Here is a 17,447-nt window from a genome sequence, read left to right as displayed (position 1 = left end):
GTGTGATCGTGTGTGCAAGTCCGTTTCAGCGGGACTCCGTCGGAACTCAGTCAGAATAACTGTCAGAGTTTATTCTGACGGCAAAACTGGTCGTGTGTACGTGGCATAAGGCAGCTGAAAAGCATTAGGCCCCTTTCACACGATCGGACCGTTCAGGTCCGCCTGTCAGTTTTGACGGGGGACCTGAACGGGCGCTCCATGTTAGTCTATGGAGCATCGGATGTCAGCGGAGACATGTCCGCTGACATCTGACCCCGTCCGTCGCTATCGGACATGCTGTCCGTTTTCATCCGATCCCTCCATAGGCGGCAGCGGCGCCTGACAAGCCCCTCCCCGCTCAGTGAGCAGAGAGGGACCTGTCATCCACCGGCTCAGCGGAGATCAACGGACAGATCTCCCGCTGAGCCGGCGGACCGAGGCGGGCTCCGTAGAAACGGAGTCTGCCTCATGTGAAAGGGGCCTTAGAGATATGCAGAAGTATAATTTGGATTATGGTATCAAATGGGCAATATCTGTCTGAGCTGTATCAAAATTGGCTAGGTTGACTGCAAAGAAGGCCAGCCATTGTTAAATTGGTTGGACTTGATTTATACAGGTTTAAGGTGTGGGAGAGTTATTAAAATGGCGCACCCGAATGGCTTACGCAGTATGTGGCTTATTGTAATTACCATGTTTATGTAACAGTAAAAGTATGCTTTTAAAAGGGTGTGTTCACGCAAAACTAAGTAGTTGAGTATAATTGTTTTTCTTTTACTGTCTAGTGTAGAAACAGGTGTGATTTTGGGTTTGCTGTGGCATGATTTCTGGTGGGAAGGTCATCCTCTGGAGTCCTGCAAATTTATTACTATCAAGTAGTTTATTTTGCTGGTGTCTACCTAGAACTGCAATTTCAGTTTTGTAAAAAAACAAAAAGCCTCCAAAGACCTAAAAATTATACTCCTTTTAAAGAGTTTTTTTTTTTTTTGCCATGTAGCAGTCCTTCGTTTTACATACCCTATGCTCTGATCTGGTGCCCTCTGACGTCATTAGGTCCAGTGCAGAGCCTATAGCCCTGCATTGGTCATAAGGACACCTAGGAACACTCCACCAATGGAGTGTAGGGGAGGACTGGGTAAATCTGATTTTCCAAGTCCCCTAGACGTAAATGAGCATTAAAGTTTTTCCCTTAGTTTCTGATGGGAAAACTTTGAAAATTATGTATTCTGCTACATTTCTTTAGTTTAAAAAAGCCTAATAGTAATAGTAATTGCTATTGTAACAATAGCGATGTTGGACCCCCCTCCCAACATATTTAGCGGCATGGCTAGTCTTTGGAAGATCGTGTTTTTTGCCACAAGTTTTGGAAAATCCGTAAAGAATATTTTTTGCATTAAGTTGTCAGTTTTCTACAAGATTTTTCACACAGAACATGGATATACTTAAAAATTCCACCCAAAACGCATTCTGCTGCTCCTCTTGAGTCTCTGGGTATAACATGTGTGAGATCTTTTCAATGTTTGGACTGATCATGTACTGGACATTGCATCTTGCTTATCACAAAAATCAACCAACACTGCATAGAAACCACTGTACTATAATGGTCGCCTTTGTACGAGTGGTCAAGCAATATAGCTTAGTGTAAGTCACCAATAGCGGTCTCCATTCCCATACAGTGTCTCACAAAAGTGAGTACACCCCTCACATTTTTGTTAATATTTGATTATATCTTTTCATGTGATAATGCTGAAGAAATTACTTTGTTACAATGTAAAGTAGTGAGTGTACAGCTTGTATAACAGCGTAAATTTGCTGTCCCCTCAAAATAACTCTACACACAGCCATTAATGTCTAAATCGCTGGCAACAAAAGTGAGTACACCCCTAAGTGAAAATGTCCAAATTGGGCCCAAAGTGTCAATATTTTGTGTGGTCACTATTATTTTCCAGCACTGCCTTAATCCTCTTGAGCGTGGTGTTCACCAGAGTTTCACAGGTTGCCACTGGAGTCCTCTACCACTCCTCCATGATGACATAACGGGAATTGTGGATGTTAGAGAACTTGCGCTCCTCCACTTTCCCCCCACAGATGCTCAGTAGGGTTTAGGTCTGGAGACATGCTTGGCCAGTTCATCACCTTTACCGTCAGCTTCTCTAGGAAGGCAGTGGTCATCTTGGAGGTGTTTGGGGTTGTTATGTTGGAATACTACCCTGCGGCCCAGTCTCCGAAGTGAGGGGAATCGTGCTCTGCTTCAGTATGTCACAGTACATGTTGGCATTCATGGTTCCCTCAATGAACTGTAGCTCCCCAGTGCCAGCAGCACTCATGCAGCCCCAGACCATGACACTCCCATCACCATTCTTGACTGTAGGCAATACACTCTTGTCTTTGTACTCCTCACCTGGTTGCCACCGCACACGCTTGACACCATCTGAACCAAATAATTTTATCTTGGTCTCATCAGACCACAGTACGTGGTTCCAGTAATCCATGTCCTTAGTCTGCTTTTTTTTCAGCAAACTGTTTGCGGGCTTTCTTGTGCATCTTTTAGAAGAGGTTTCCTTCTGGGATGACAGCCATGCAGACCAATTTGATGCAGTGTGTGGCCTATGGTCTGAGCACTGACAGGCTGACTCTTATGGGTGTACTAACTTTTGTGGCCAGCAGTTTAGAAATGGCTGTGTGTTGAGATATTTTGAGGGGACAGCAAATTTACACTGTTATACAAGCTTTACACTCACCACTTTACATTGTAGCAAAGTGTCATTTCTTCATTGTTGTCACATAGAAAGATATAATAAAATATTTACAAAAATGTGAGGGGTGTACTCACTTCTGTGAGATGTTTTTAAGCCAAACAAGCCTAGCCTGCTGGTATGTGTCTGCCCCAGAAAATGCCATGTTCACTGGCTAGGAAGTATATAGGGCTGAACAAAATGTGATTTCTTTGGTCTTGTGACCCCCCCCCCCCCCAAATCACATATCACAGGGCGCTTGAGAGTGGGAGGACAACAAATTATTGGTTTTCCTGCATGCTTTATGGTGTCTTTTTTTCAGCTGCTTCATGTGGTTGAGTTTTGATTTCTGAGGACTATTGTATATATCCTATATAACATTTCTGCTTGCAAGCAGTGATAATGTAACATGAGGGGCTTTCCTGTACTTTCTGTGTGCTTCCTAAAACTCCTATACAGCACCTGTGCAGTATAGTTGTAGTACAGACAGCAGGCTCTGTGAAATGGGTGACACAGCAGTGTTTATATACAGGACATAGTGTCACTTCAGTAAAGAAAGTAAAGCTTGTGGGATTCTTCAAAAATTTAATTTACAGACTTGAGTAGGCTAAAAATATAAAAAAAATTAAATGTGGAAATTAATAATTTTTGCTTGCTGACCATAGGTAGGCTTTAATACCTTGCAACCTTGCCTTTGGGTGTCAACTGTCTCCCAATTTTACTCCTGCGGCATGCATTGTATAGGCATGGTCCACCATTGTCACGACCTGGAAGACTGAGTAATGATTTGTAGACAACAATTGAGTGCACGTAAACAGGAAATGGCCAAAAGAGGTGTAAAGAGTTCAGCGGAACTGAAATACAAGAAAGGATAAAAATCGCTGTGTGAAGGGAGTCCCTTTTGGGTGGGGGGCCCGTGGAACCCAGAATCCCTTGGGGAGGTTGGGAAACCCTTGTTTCAACTCCCCATGCACCTCCTATGTCTCTAATAGAGGCACTGGGTTACCGAGAAAACACAGTCTGATCTGTACTAATCAGACTCACTGTACAAGCACACTGGAATGTTGTGTGTATATATTTGTATATATATATATATATGTGTGTGTGTGTGTGTGTGTGTGTGTGTATATATGTATATATATTATATATATATATATATATATATATATATATATATATATATATATATATATATATATATATATATATTTTTTTCTCATACTATGGTGTGCTCTGTGTTGGGTTGTTTGGGATGTGGCTGTATTCCATTGTTCTATTGTGTTTGTCTGCCTTGGGTATTATGGGATGTGTATGTAGATTAGCTATGGGGGGGGGGATTCCTCCAACAACTCTTCCTGCTGATTGGACAGTCTACTGATGAGATGTTTGAATATCTCTGTGTACCTGTGTTTCAGTAAAGAGTTCCATGTTCAAACTGTGTAACTGAGCTAGGCTCGCCTGATTCTTAGTTACACAGCTTGAACATGGAACTCTTTATTGAAACACAGACACAGAGATATTCAAACTTCTCATAGCACAGAACATAGCTTTTAAACCTGATATCATTGAGAGAGCTCAAAATATTTCACGGATAGTGGACATCTATGTCCTTTTACTTACAGTGTCCAAATGAAGCCTAGTGGGAGCCTTTGAAAGGTATAAAAGTTTATGCTTCCGTGGAGAGAAGTTATGTGAGTTTACTTTTCTCTGTATGAATGCATAGTTATGCATAAGGCATACATTGCTTACTTCAAGTTCTTGTAGAGAACGCAACCACAGAATAATAATTAAATTTGGTCATATCCAGTGTTTATATTGTATGCGATACTAGGAGCATAATCTTTTGAAACATGATCACTCTACTGAACTTCTGTAAAGCAATAAACAGACCTTTCTTGAGCAAATTTCCTTTTCCTTTTAATTTTTCTTTTTTTTTTTTTGTCTTTTGCAGTCCTTTGTATGAAATGTTGAAGACGAACTTGTATAGGGTGTCTTACACAGGTAAATCTCACTGATACTTCTCATAATAGAACACATTTGATTTAATTTTTCAACCCTATTTCATTTGTGAGCTACAAACTAAAAATGTTTTTTTTTTTTTTTAATGTTTTTTTGTCTGGAAATTCTATCCATTTCTTCATATAGGTAAAAATGTTCAGTTTTTAGTAAGTTACAAAGAAGGTGAATTGATATTAAAGGTCTTAAGGGGGCAGCTTCTGTATTTCACTGATGTTTTCTTTATTATTTTGTGCAAATACAACTCTAGATTCTTAAGATTCTCACTAATGCTAGTCATACACAGCTTGGCTTTCATCTAATTCCAGCTGAATTGGCCAGTACTTGAGGTGTGGGTGGCCCTGTAAGCACCAGCTGAAGAGTGACTGCATCCAGTCAGATGAAGTCATTGCTCAGGTATTCAGACAACTGCGGGTTGCAGGCTCACTATAATAGCGAGTGGGAAAGATTTTTCCAGCATCACAGATTTTAGCATACATGGACAAATCAAGTCCCTTCTCTCGTTCAGCCTCTGGGGCTGAAGTAGAAAAATCTAACTGTGTATAACTAACCTAAGATTTTTATCAGGGCATTCGAAATGAACAAGTCCCTTTTAGTTGTTTAAAGTAATGGGATTTTGCTGCCCCTATTGTTTGAAGCATCCATGTTTGTGGTCGCCCAAGTAAAAATGCCATACATTTTAATGTGAATGTACTTGTTGTAAAGTTAATGTTTGTTTTTTTAATAAACATGTCATACTTAGCTGTAATGGTTTCGCACAGTGCAACCCCTATCCTCATCTCAGGTTCCCCTCTGGCTCTCTTGGCCCCTTCCTCCTGCTGAGTACCCCCATAGCAAGGGGTCACTCGTGCATGCTATGGGAGCACTCGGCGGCTCTGTGTAAGTCAGCAGCTGCAAATACTGTAGCTGCTGACTTTTAATAGCACCCTCTCCTGTCCAGGGATCCCACGATGTCGGCTCTCAGGTACTGCTGCCACCGCCATTCCTTTTAAGGGAAACCAGCAGTGACGCCTTGCAGCCGCAAGCCTCACAGCCAGTTCCCTACTGCACATGCACGCTGTGGTTTGTGAGTGGCCTGGCAGCAGGGGAAGGAGGAGGGGGGCTGAACTTCCAGAGGAACTCACCGCGTCAAGGTCACCCGGAAGTGGGGACAGGTACCTTTCAACTCCCTGAAAGGGGCCAAATGTGGCAGTGGAAGGGGGGGGGGTGAGCAGACAAGCAGACCTTCCCCTTTTGGGTGGAGCTCCGCATTAAGTGCATTTTTGAGCCTATGAGGAATAGCTGCTATATCGCATGGATTGAGATTGGGCCAAGGCAAGTATTTAGGGGGGGGGGGACTGCTGCCACAGGGTTGTTTACCGTAATACATAGAATGCATTTAAGTTAAAAAAAAACCTCCTGCCTTTAGAACCGCTTCAACTTCTGATGCCAGCAGGATATGTATCATCAGCACATGGTGTTTTGTCATGTTTTTGGGGTTGTGTTCGATATGTGCAAAGAGATCACATAAATGCTTAAAAGTAATGACCGATACATATAAAGAAACTATAACAAGGATACTTAACTAAAGATGCATGTTTCCCGCCATGGGTCCCCCATTAAATGGCGTGGTGCAGGTGACAACAGACTCATGCATGATTGCAAGCTCTGAAAACGAGACGCTTTTTACAAGCTGTCTGTGTTATATAAAGAAATGACCAACCCATCCTCCACTGGAGGAAAATGACCTCTCATTCCTAAAGGAGTGGGCTGGCTTTTCAGTATAGCCAGTTTACACTCGCTTCACTTGAGTAAACTAAACTTTGTCCTTGTATAATCCCTTAGCCAAGGCTTGGAGGCATTCTTAAACATTTGTGAGACCACTAGACAGCTTTAACCAACATGTAGTATGCGATTTTCACATTGTGTCTGTACGTTTTAGTCTGTAAATATGTAAGGCCGGTTTCTAATCCTAAATTTTCAATGCAAAGACATGCTAAATTATGGACCCCTATAGTAAAGGCAGGCATAATAAAGATGACTTAAATGCGTTATGAAGCAAAGAGAACTCCACCGCTCAGGTAGATCTAAACCAATAGACAAATGGATGGATTCTTTACCTCCAAGAGAGAAGAGCCCCAGGTGCTGGCTAATGCTGAGACAGGCAGGAATGAACGAAATGATCTGGATGGCCACACACTGGACGAAATAACGTGTGCCTTTATTGATAAAACTGGATCATAAAGTACACAGGACACTACAGCAGGAACATACAGGAAAACAGCTAAGCTTAGCTGTTTTCCTGTACGTTCGGTGTGTGACCATCCAGATCATTTCGTTCATTCCTGCCTTACATGCGTTATAGCCAGACTATGGACATTAAAAAAATCTGACTGCTAGAACTTGAGAAAGAGCAACACCTTGTTGTTAGAAAAAATTGCGTCATAAATTAATGGAATATTGAGCTAGGGCTACAGTCACAGTCTACACTGCACACACATGGCACAGGCCCTTCACCCAGAAAAACATTACTGTATTTGTTACTGTATTCATTAATTACTGTGCTGTGAGCAAGAGTCTTAACGATGCACATAAACCACAAGGGTTTTAAAAACATATAACAAAGTATATACAGAGAGCTAACTGTTTGTCCAGGTCTAGCTTAAAGCTGGACCTAATAGAATTAAAAAATGCTCCCTTGTAGTGGACATTTCCAGCAATGCAACAGTTCAAGTCCAACTTTAGTCAAAACTATTTTTTTTGTTTTTTTTTTTAAATCGGCACAAGGAACTGTACTTGGTCAATGTTTTCCATTGGCCAATGGCTGTAGATTTAGTTGAAATCCTCCTTCCCCTGACTCCCCCACCAGCAGCCATATTCTACCAGTGCCATCCGAGTTATGAGGGCTAAGGCTTATCAAGAATGCCAACTGTGCCTGTCCTTTCCACCCCCCCATTCTACATTCATAGAAGCTGTAATTTATCTTCCATAAATGAAAAATGATCTATGAATGAAGGACAGGCAGATGAATGAAAGGTCCACCTTCTACATTCATAGATGACAATAATACAGCTTCTGTGAACAGAGGGGAGGGGCAGAAAAGAAAGTCCGCACCCTTGATGAGTACCTGTGATGGATCCCTTGGATCTATAAACTCCCATAGCACGGAAAGATTATAGCTGTAGGTGGTGGGGATGGACAGTCAGAGACACTGTACAAAAAGTATGGCAAAGCTACAGTGCCTTGCAAAAGTATTCACCCTCTCTTGGCATTTTTCGTGTTCTGTTGCCTCACAACCTGGAATTAACAAGGATTGTATGAGGATTTTATATTGTGAAGCAAACAACAAATAGGACAAAATAACAGAAAGTCAATGTGCATAACTATTCACCCCCCTATTCAATACTTTTTAGAGCAACCTTTTGCGGCTATCACAGCTCCAAGTCGCTTTGGATAAGTCTTTATGAGCTTGCCACATCTTACCACTGGGATTTTTGCCCATTCCTCCTTGCAAAACTGCTCTAGCTCCTTCAAGTTGGATGGTTTGTGCTTGTGAACAGCAATCTTTAAGTCTGACCACAGATTTTCTATTGGATTGAGGTCTGGGCTTTGACTAGGCCATTCCAACACATTTACATGTTTCCCTTTTAAACCACTCAAGTGTTGCTTTAGCAGTGTGTTTTGGGGTCATTGTCCTGCTGAAAGGTGAACCTCCGTCCTAGCCGCAAATCACACACAAAAAGGTACAGGTTTTGCTCAAGAATATCTGTATTTAGTACCATCCATCTTTCCCTCAACTCTGACCAGTTTCCCAGTACCGACTGCTGAAAAACATCCCCACAGCAGGATGCTGCCACCACCATGTTTCACTGTGGGGGTGGTTTTCTTTGGGTGATGTGTTGGGTTTGCGCCAGACATAGCGTTTTCTTTGCTAGCCAAAAAGTTAAATTTTAGCACTGATTACTGTAGTAATGTCAGTGTCAGGTGTCTGATCTGCCTGCCGCAATGTTCCAGTCCCGCTAAAATTTGCTGATCGCTGCCATTACTAGTAAAATAAATAAAAATACCATAAATCTATCCCCTAGTTTGTAGACGCTTTAACTTTTGCACAAAACAATCAATATACACTTTATTGTTTTTTTTGTTTTTTTACCAAAAATATGTAGCAGAGTACATATTGGCCTAAATTGATAAAGAAATTGGATTTTTTTACATTTTTTTTTTTTTTTTTATTGGCCATGTTTTATAGCAGAAAGTAAAAAATATTGGGTCTTTTTTTTGTTTCTAGCGCAAAAAAATAAAAACCACAGAGGTGATCAAATACAACCAAAAGAAAGCTCTATTTGTGGGAAAAGGGACATTAATTTTATTTGAGTACAGCATCGCACGACCTTGCGGTTGTCAGTTAAAGTAACGTGGTGCCGTATCGCAAAAAATGGCCTGGTCATTAAGAGGGTAAAACCAGGCCTGAAGTTAATTTAACTTTTCTTTTTGTAGCTCAGGTTTCCCTGTCAGCAATAGTTTGGCAGCTAAGCCAGTCTAATTGTTAAAGTTCGCCTTAAAAAAAATAAATAAATAAATAAATGCACATATTTTTGCATTTTAAAAATGTGCATTTAAAAAAAAAAAAAATTTTTTTTTTACACTGCGGACTGTAAGGCATTTCACCCATGATCTGAAGATCACGGGTGCAATGCCAGTATCCTGCAGAGTCCGTACCTTCCATACGAGCAGGCAGTCACTGAACTGCAGGAAGAATCCATAAACTACAAGAGCACTCGCCAGTGCCCTGGCAGTTCATTGAGAACTATAAGCCATCTGCTGCAGCTTCCAATGGTACTTTGAGTTCATTCGTTCACAGGAAAGAGGAGTCCCGCACAGCTGCACTGTTACCAAATTGTGATAGCAGGTGTAGGGGGAAAATCCCCCTACACTGTCAGAGCGGGGAGCGTGGAAGGTAGGTGTACAGGAGCATATTGCATGTTACACCCTAAATAATGGGTATAACATGATCCTAAAGTGAAATTCTCGTTTAATCTATAAACACAGCCAATGTAGAGTTAGAAGAGACCACACTTGAAAGACTTCATTGCTTGTATTGTGTGTTAGTGTTTAATATAAATCTCAGTTTACTGCTCATTAATGTAGTATGCTCAGTGAATGTGCAATGAGGGGTAGGGATGTAGCTGCATTCCATTGAGACAAGTGAACGAAAACAGGCACAGTTCAGAAAGTCTCCACTGAGTAAGTCAGCATGTATGGTGGGGCAATTTTAAATGTGTTTACTGGTTATGGACTAAAGTCTGTCCCTCCCCTTTCACTTTTTGACATGGTCATTTGTAGTTGGCTGTGGACTTTGACCCACCCTACATTACTTTTTAATGCCCTCAGCCATGAACGGCATTGACCTGCACCTCTGCCTGCACTTCCTTGTATGCTCAGTAGCAAATATTTACAGACCTTGCCTCTCCATACTGACTCCATGGTGACCGACTGTGAAGGCTAACATCTTTCACTACTTATGTTTAGTGGTGATGAACTGTGAACTGGGTTGGTGTAAACTCTTGTAAATTACTACTGAGAATGTGAGGAAGTGAAAGGGGACCCATGGTCCAAAAACATTTACCTATGAGCAAGCCAAAAAGTAAAGAGGGAAAAGGTGCCGTCCACACAGTTACCACAAGGTGTTCCAGTAAATTAGTTGAGTGGAAAGTTAGTTCAAAGATAGTCACCACTGAAGATGTTAGTAAATGCGGGAGAGTAAGCTGAAGTGGGGGTTAGAGCTGGCTTTAGAAGCCTGCACACTAGAGACCAAACAGTATTTTGAGACTGCAGTTAACAGATGCCATTTTGCTGAGGAAACAAAGCTGTTTGATCACTAAACTGTAAATATTTCCACAATGAAGTCCTTTCTCATTGTCTGCCATGCCAAAATATCCATTAGACAAACATACAGCCTAGACCCACTTATGGAACCACAAAATACAGAATACAAACTAAACACACAGGTTAAACTGGATGGACTGTGTCCCTTTTTTTCCCCCCAACCTTATAAACCAATAATATGTAATAAAAGCTATATAAATGCATGAAGGGCTGTACAGTTGAAATTGCTAGAGGGAACTGTAGGGGACGCATACACACTCACACACACCACATGTTGCTTTTTCTTCATTATTTTTTACTGAAAGTAAGTAGTAGGTAGAACATTACACAATAGTCAAAATGGTAAAATGATACCAGCATTTATATCATCTGTACATATTCATGGAAAAGATGACTGATTTAATACGTTGACGGCAACAGTTCATCAAGAGGAATAGGAAAAAAGGGAAGGGTAAGCTCCCCATATGGTGTGGATGACATAAATATACATGACAAATCATACTGCAAGGAGTCTGGAATGTTGATAAGAACCAATGGGGTAAACGCATAAGGCCATAACCACTTGTCCTGAGTAGAGTAAAGAAGAAAAGTATGAAGGTAGAAAGAGGAGGAAGTCAAGTAGGCCGGTAGAGTGGGAGAGGGATCCTGCAAAAAAAGGGACAAGGAGTGAGGCTGCCCATTCACCAACTGGGCAGGGGGCTATCCAGATGTTATGACAAGTTTCGTGAAACTGGGGTTTCAGAAGGGTGGAGTCAAAATGTGGAGGGAAGAAATGATCCACCCATGGTTACCAAATTTTTAGATGCCGTGGGTTCTTCTCCAATATAGTCGCCTCGATCTTACTATAGATCATAGCTTTTATTTTTTATTTCTACAGGGCAGAGTGATGGGGATTTCCAAGCTTTTGATATAGTATGCTTGGAAGCTGTCAGAATTTAAATAGCAAGTCTTGATTGTGCTTTTGTAAGGTCAGGAGGGTAGCGATTCAACAGCGCAAAGACCGGATCGGGACTGATTGACTTATTCATCAGTGTGGAGAGGATTCTGAATATTTCAGCCCAAAATTGCTGCATGCACAAGTTGCATTTTAACTTATTTGTCTTCCATCTCTTTTTAGTTTTTTTTTTCTCCATCTCCATTATCCAATTTTCTTTATGAAGTGTGGGAACTCTTTGACACTTTCACAGACATCTAGCCATCTTGGGCTTGCTTGCACGTCATTGCATTATAAAGATTGCTTGAGGTTGCTTGAAATGTATGAGTTGTTTTTCTTTTTTTTTTTTTTTGATCGTTTTGTCCGTAAAGTTACACCCAAGCACATAAAGTCCACCCCCCCCCCCCCAAAAAGCACCCCCACATGCACGTACAAAGGTAAACACGCTCGTCGGGGCACCTACGCATGAAAACATTGATTGCGATACACGTGTTGCATATAGCCGCGCACAAACTGGCTCCTAACTTTTTTGGCTGGCTCCTAGATTCAGAGCAAATTTATCAAGCCCTAATAATCTGATAGTTTAAATGATGATAATCCTCTTAGCTTAAATGATGCAAACAAGAACATTTTACAGTAAAATGCCGTGTTGGCCGATTCTGTAGAGATGCAATAAAACTGTGCCATCAAAATGTATTAAAAATTATCAAAAGTTGCATCATTAATTATATAGTATGATGTACTAAAGTAAACTTTACGTACAATCTGATTACAACATTTTAACATTTTGAAATATGTAATTGCACTGTAATGTGTGTGTCTTTCTTAATGAAAAGGGAGTAGGTGTAAACAGAGAATTTTTTTTTTTAATAGGCTACTGTCATATCATCCAGGCTGGTATAAAGCTGGTCAAGAGCCGAAACTTTTTTTTTTTTCCCTCTCCTACTTTTTTTTTTTGAGGGAGACCGCTTTTGACTTTATATCAGTCGGTAGCAGTGGGTTATTAGTTTAGACTTGTCTGAAGGTGTGGTTCATGATCCATGTTTTGGCACTCATGGAAACGCTATTAAAGAAAAAAAATAAAAAATAGACATGTATCCCCATGCTACTACAACCACCTAATCCAATAGCACATAAACAGAAAGCTGCTCACACCTTAATCACCAACTCACAAAAGAAGTATAATTCAAATAACTAGTGCTGTGCTTTTCTATCACCTATACAGATAAACATGAACCATGAAAAAAAATAACAGATTATCTGGAAATACTTTAGCCTTTTACTTCTCCTAAAAACCAAAAGGCAACCAAGGGTTTCTGAGAAAAAAGCGGAAGAATCTGCCATTTTTTCTCCATTCCTTCCGAGCTCTTAAATTTTCGCACATCTGTTGAACCGTCTTGGATATCCCCTTCTCCCTTCTTGCCAACCTCCACTTCTGGGTGTATGTATCAGAAACTTATAACCTTGGAAGGAATGGAGATAGAAGATGGGAAAACCCAAGTATACCTACGTACAATAGATATTCCCTTCTAAAAAAGTTATCTGGTTTGTGCTGGTGACCACACTGGACTGACTGGATCAGTCAATGGGTGGGTGATTGTGTGGGCAAATAGGAAGAGGCCCCTTCAAGTTGGTCGTGCTTAATCGTGGACCCTTTTGGGGTCTTTGGCGCTATCTTTCCAATACGGCCTGATGGTCGTTTCAGTGAGAAGTCTTGGGTAGGATAGAAGGAGCGCCAGAACATGGCGACCTTGATATATGGTTCATAAGACTTTTATTAAAAGTATAAACATTGCAGAGGACGAGAAAGATGATTGTATATTTTCCCTCTTTTTTCATGGTATTCAGGCAGTTCGTGAAACTCTTAAAATGGTGTATTCTTCTGCTTTTTCCTCAGAACCCTTTTGTTGCCTTCTGGTTTTTAAGGAAAAGCACAATGCTTAAGTGTTTCTATATCATTCCTTTTTTGACAACTTTATTTACAAGGAAAGCAAATGTTCTAATAAAGCATTTATATTCCTAAAATGCTTTCTGTCTAAAATTCCTTTGCAGAGGATATAACTTAAGTGGTTTACTCATATGGTAGATCTGCCCATTTCGCTAATTAAATAAGACTACTATGATCTCATGTTTTAAAGAATCAACTGACTGCCAAATGGAAGCATTTATCTGTTCTCAGACCAGACAGAGTGGGGTAAACCTTTATCTCAAGACCTTGTTATGGAACAGGCGCTGTTAGCTTTGAAAGCTTTGCGAGACCTAAATGTACATGCTAAAATAATGTTTGCGCAAAAATCTTGTTGGACTCATTAATTTAGCATCTCGTTCTATGCTTTTGTGGTGGTTTTGTACAGAACGTTGTGGCTCAACAGCTGGTCTGCATATTAGTCCTTAAAAGAAAAAAAAAAGAAAGAGTTGACCATATTTTTGTAGGCAAATGCCACAACTCTGGAAATTGAGAACCATACCGAAAACAAAAGTATCATTCTATCCCATCTCAAGTAGTCTCGTGAGCAAAAGTGTAAACCTGAACCCTCTTTAATTTTTCACAGGCATGAGAAATGGGAGCTGACAAGTGAGCTTATCTCTAGCCATTCAGGATCTCCTAGCTCAAAGTGTTGTACCAGTTGTCCTCCAGGAAAGGATCAAGGGTTTCTATTCAAAGGGAAAGGGTTCAGAATAGTCTACTACCTTGATGCTTGCTCCAAAATGGGGAGATTTCCTGGCGTTAGTCAACTTCCAAGAAGTCTTTCTTCATGTGCCAGTTTGTCAGAGCCACCAGCATTTTTTCTAGTTTGCTGTGGGAGACCATCATTACCAATTTGTAGCGCTTCCTTTCAGTAGTGCCTCTCCTTTTTCATTATTTACAAAGATCTTACAAAGGTTCTTGCTCTTCTTCATCTCAATTGGATCCCAGTTGTCAGCTATTTTTATAATCTTCTCCTGCGAGCAGGCTCCTGCTAGAAAAAGGAGAAGTTAATGGACTTTAAAGGTAACCACTATGATCCCAAGTTGGGGAAAAAAGTACTTACAAATGTATAAAATTCACATTTTATTTTGGACAAATATAAAAATCATCATAAAAACATTTGAATATTTAAAAGTATGTGCATACTCTCAAAATCCCCCTCCTCCTTCCCCCACAGTCTGCCCAATCAGCGCAGCGCACCTCACGCATGCGCAGCAGGGAACCGGCTGTGAAGCCGCAAGGCTTTACTGCCGGTTTCCCTTAGTGAAGGTGGCGGTGGTAGCACGTGATAGCCAGTTGATAAATTGGCTCAGGTGAAGACAGCGCTGGATTCCTGGACAGGTAAGTGTCCTAATATTACGAGTCAGCAGCTACAGTGTTTGTAGCTGCTGACTCTTCATTTTTTTCTGCAGAAGCCTGGAGCTACTCTTTAACTTTATTGTTATCACAAGGTGGCTGACAAATGTGATGGCACATTTTTGATAATGAATGTTCTTTATGGCAGAATCAGGGCTCTATTGCTGTTGCCTGTCCAAAGACAGTCTGGTTCTGACCGCTTTGGAACTGTTAGTGCTCAGAGCAAACTGCTTCCAGGTTCAGGCTTTGGAGGGGAGATAATGGATCATAATGGATCAGAGGATCCCATTACTTGGCATCCTGAATTATTATTATGGTTATTATTTATTTTATTTTTTTTAGATGTTTTGGGAGGTTTAAGGTTTAAGGTGAGCCTGGGGCATATGGTGAAAGGAGTCCAGAGAAATTGGGATGCGCCATGCATAAAGTGTATGTATTAAAAATAAATACAGTATATCTCTGCAATGCAGTCACATTTCCTAGTTTTTATCCCACCAAGGATACGCATATCTATATGACCTCACTGAACTGAGCTCTTTTCCGTGGGGCCGCATATATGCTTTATGGTCATTGAACTGGGAGCACACTGCACCGCTCGCTCCCAGCACAGAGACCGGGAGCTCTGGGTCCCGTACTAACGATCGGGGACCAGAACGCTTGGTTCTGGGTCAGCTGATCTCTGTAATGACCTCTGATTGGCACAGTGATCAGTCAGTGTGCAGCCCGCCACTGTGTTTTATTTCTCTCTGAATGGACGAAGAGATGCGCTCTCTTTTTCTTTCTCTTTCAGGAAGAAAAACGTGTGTATAAAAAAAAATTGCTAGATTAAGGTTTGATCTAGGTTAGTGTTTGGGTCAGGATTAAAGCTCATGGTCAGTCTTATGGGTGAGTGGTGGTACGGTTGGCATCAGCAGGCAATTTCTTGACAATTTTATGAAGATGAAGGATTAATAACATATCCTAAATATATTTTATGCTATATTTACTGATTTGTATCGTTTTACTTTAAAATATTCCCTGAGGAAGCCCACAGTAGTGAAACATGTCAGGATAAATCCATACTTGCCACCATCTACACGACAAGATACCTTCCATTATACGGCACAACCATACACAAGCTATACTAATGTATTAGCTGTTTGATAACAGCTATCTTGTGTTTGTGTTTTTAATTTCAATGTCTTAAAAAAAAAATTGGTTTTATGCAAATCTAATGCTTTATCACTATATCAGCACCTCAAAAATCCTGCCAAAAATATTTCTCTGTTTACACTTGTCTATTCAGGGATGTTGGTGCCTGCTTTGAATTTGTCACCAGCCCAGACCACCATCTTTGTCTCATGGTCAGTATATTTTTATGCAGGTTTAAAAAAAAATCAAAAATTAGGAAAAGTAGTAATGGACTTTGTAGGTATAATTAAAAGTGTTTTTACATTTTTATTATAGCAAAATAATTTTATTTTAACATGGACAAGTATCAAAGCACATATACCATAGAGCTAAAAAATTCCACTGACCATCTAGTGGCCAATTGATCCTCAACCAATATAGAGCTAAGATATATAGGATCATAACATCCCTGAGACTGCTATGTTGTCCAATATAAGGACACAGTAGGTAACCTGAACAGGTACTATCCTGTGAGAATATTGAAGGGGGTCAATATAGCCAACTCGGGGTATGTCAGTAGTACTCGATATTTGTTCAGCCTAAGCTCGACTAGTTTTTCGCAACAGTGCGCTTCCTCAGGAGCTAATCATATAGAACTAGTGGTAATAACACTTATTGCCAATAAAACAGAGCAGCTGGATGGGTGTGGGGATATCAAGGAACTGTGCAGGTCTTAATGGCCGATATGGGGGCACAATTTAGCAAAGTGTGTATATGTCTGTATAATCTTAAAAATCCTATATACCTGGAAATCCTATTTGACTGATCTCAGAGAGGATTATACAGCCATATATGCACTTTGCTATATTGCCTTGGTAGTCGCTTCCTGTAGATTGCGCCCCCATATCTGCCTTTAAGACCTGCACTGTTCCTTGATAGTCCCACACCTGTCCATCTGCTCTGTTTTGTTGGCAATAAGTGTTATTACCTCAATTTCTATATGATTACCGTATTTATCGGCGTATAACACGCACCCCAAGTTTAGGAGGGAATTTTAAGGAAAAAAAACTTACATTTAAATGCTCATCAATGCAGCCTTATCGTGTCCATCTGCAGCCTTGTCAGTGTCATTGCAGCCTTTTCAGTGTAGCCTTGCCCCAGTGTCCATTGCAGCCTTGTCAGTGCAGCTTTGCCCCAGTGCAGCCTTGTCAGTGCAGCTTTGCCCCAGTGCAGCCTTGTCAGTGCAGCTTTGCCCCAGTGCAGCCTTGTCAGTGCAGCTTTGCCCCAGTGCAGCCTTGTCAGTGCAGCTTTGCCCCAGTGCAGCCTTGTCAGTGCAGCTTTGCCCCAGTGCAGCCTTGTCAGTGCAGCTTTGTCCCAGTGCAGCCTTGCCCCCAGTGGTCAGTGCAGCTTTGTCCCAGTGCAGCCTTGCCCCCAGTGGTCAGTGCAGCCTTGCCCCCAGTGTTCATTACAGGCTTGGACAGATCGC

At 41.0% G+C, this 17,447-nt stretch overlaps 1 protein-coding gene across 2 annotated transcripts in view; it reads left to right on the top strand.

Moving 5' to 3' along the window:
• The window catches only part of MDM4 (MDM4 regulator of p53), a 192,917-nt gene that overhangs the window by 118,966 nt on the left and 56,504 nt on the right, over nt 1-17,447 (top strand). For both annotated transcript variants that reach the window (XM_073615829.1, XM_073615828.1), the window contains one exon: nt 4,663-4,712. In XM_073615829.1, coding sequence (XP_073471930.1) covers nt 4,663-4,712 — 50 coding nt within the window. The remainder of the gene's footprint in view (nt 1-4,662; nt 4,713-17,447) is intronic.

Source organism: Aquarana catesbeiana, linkage group LG02 (assembly GCF_042186555.1).
Source record: "Aquarana catesbeiana isolate 2022-GZ linkage group LG02, ASM4218655v1, whole genome shotgun sequence".
Classification (NCBI taxonomy): domain Eukaryota; kingdom Metazoa; phylum Chordata; class Amphibia; order Anura; family Ranidae; genus Aquarana; species Aquarana catesbeiana.
Note: the sequence above shows the minus strand (reverse complement) of the source record. Positions and strands in the feature narration are given on the sequence as shown.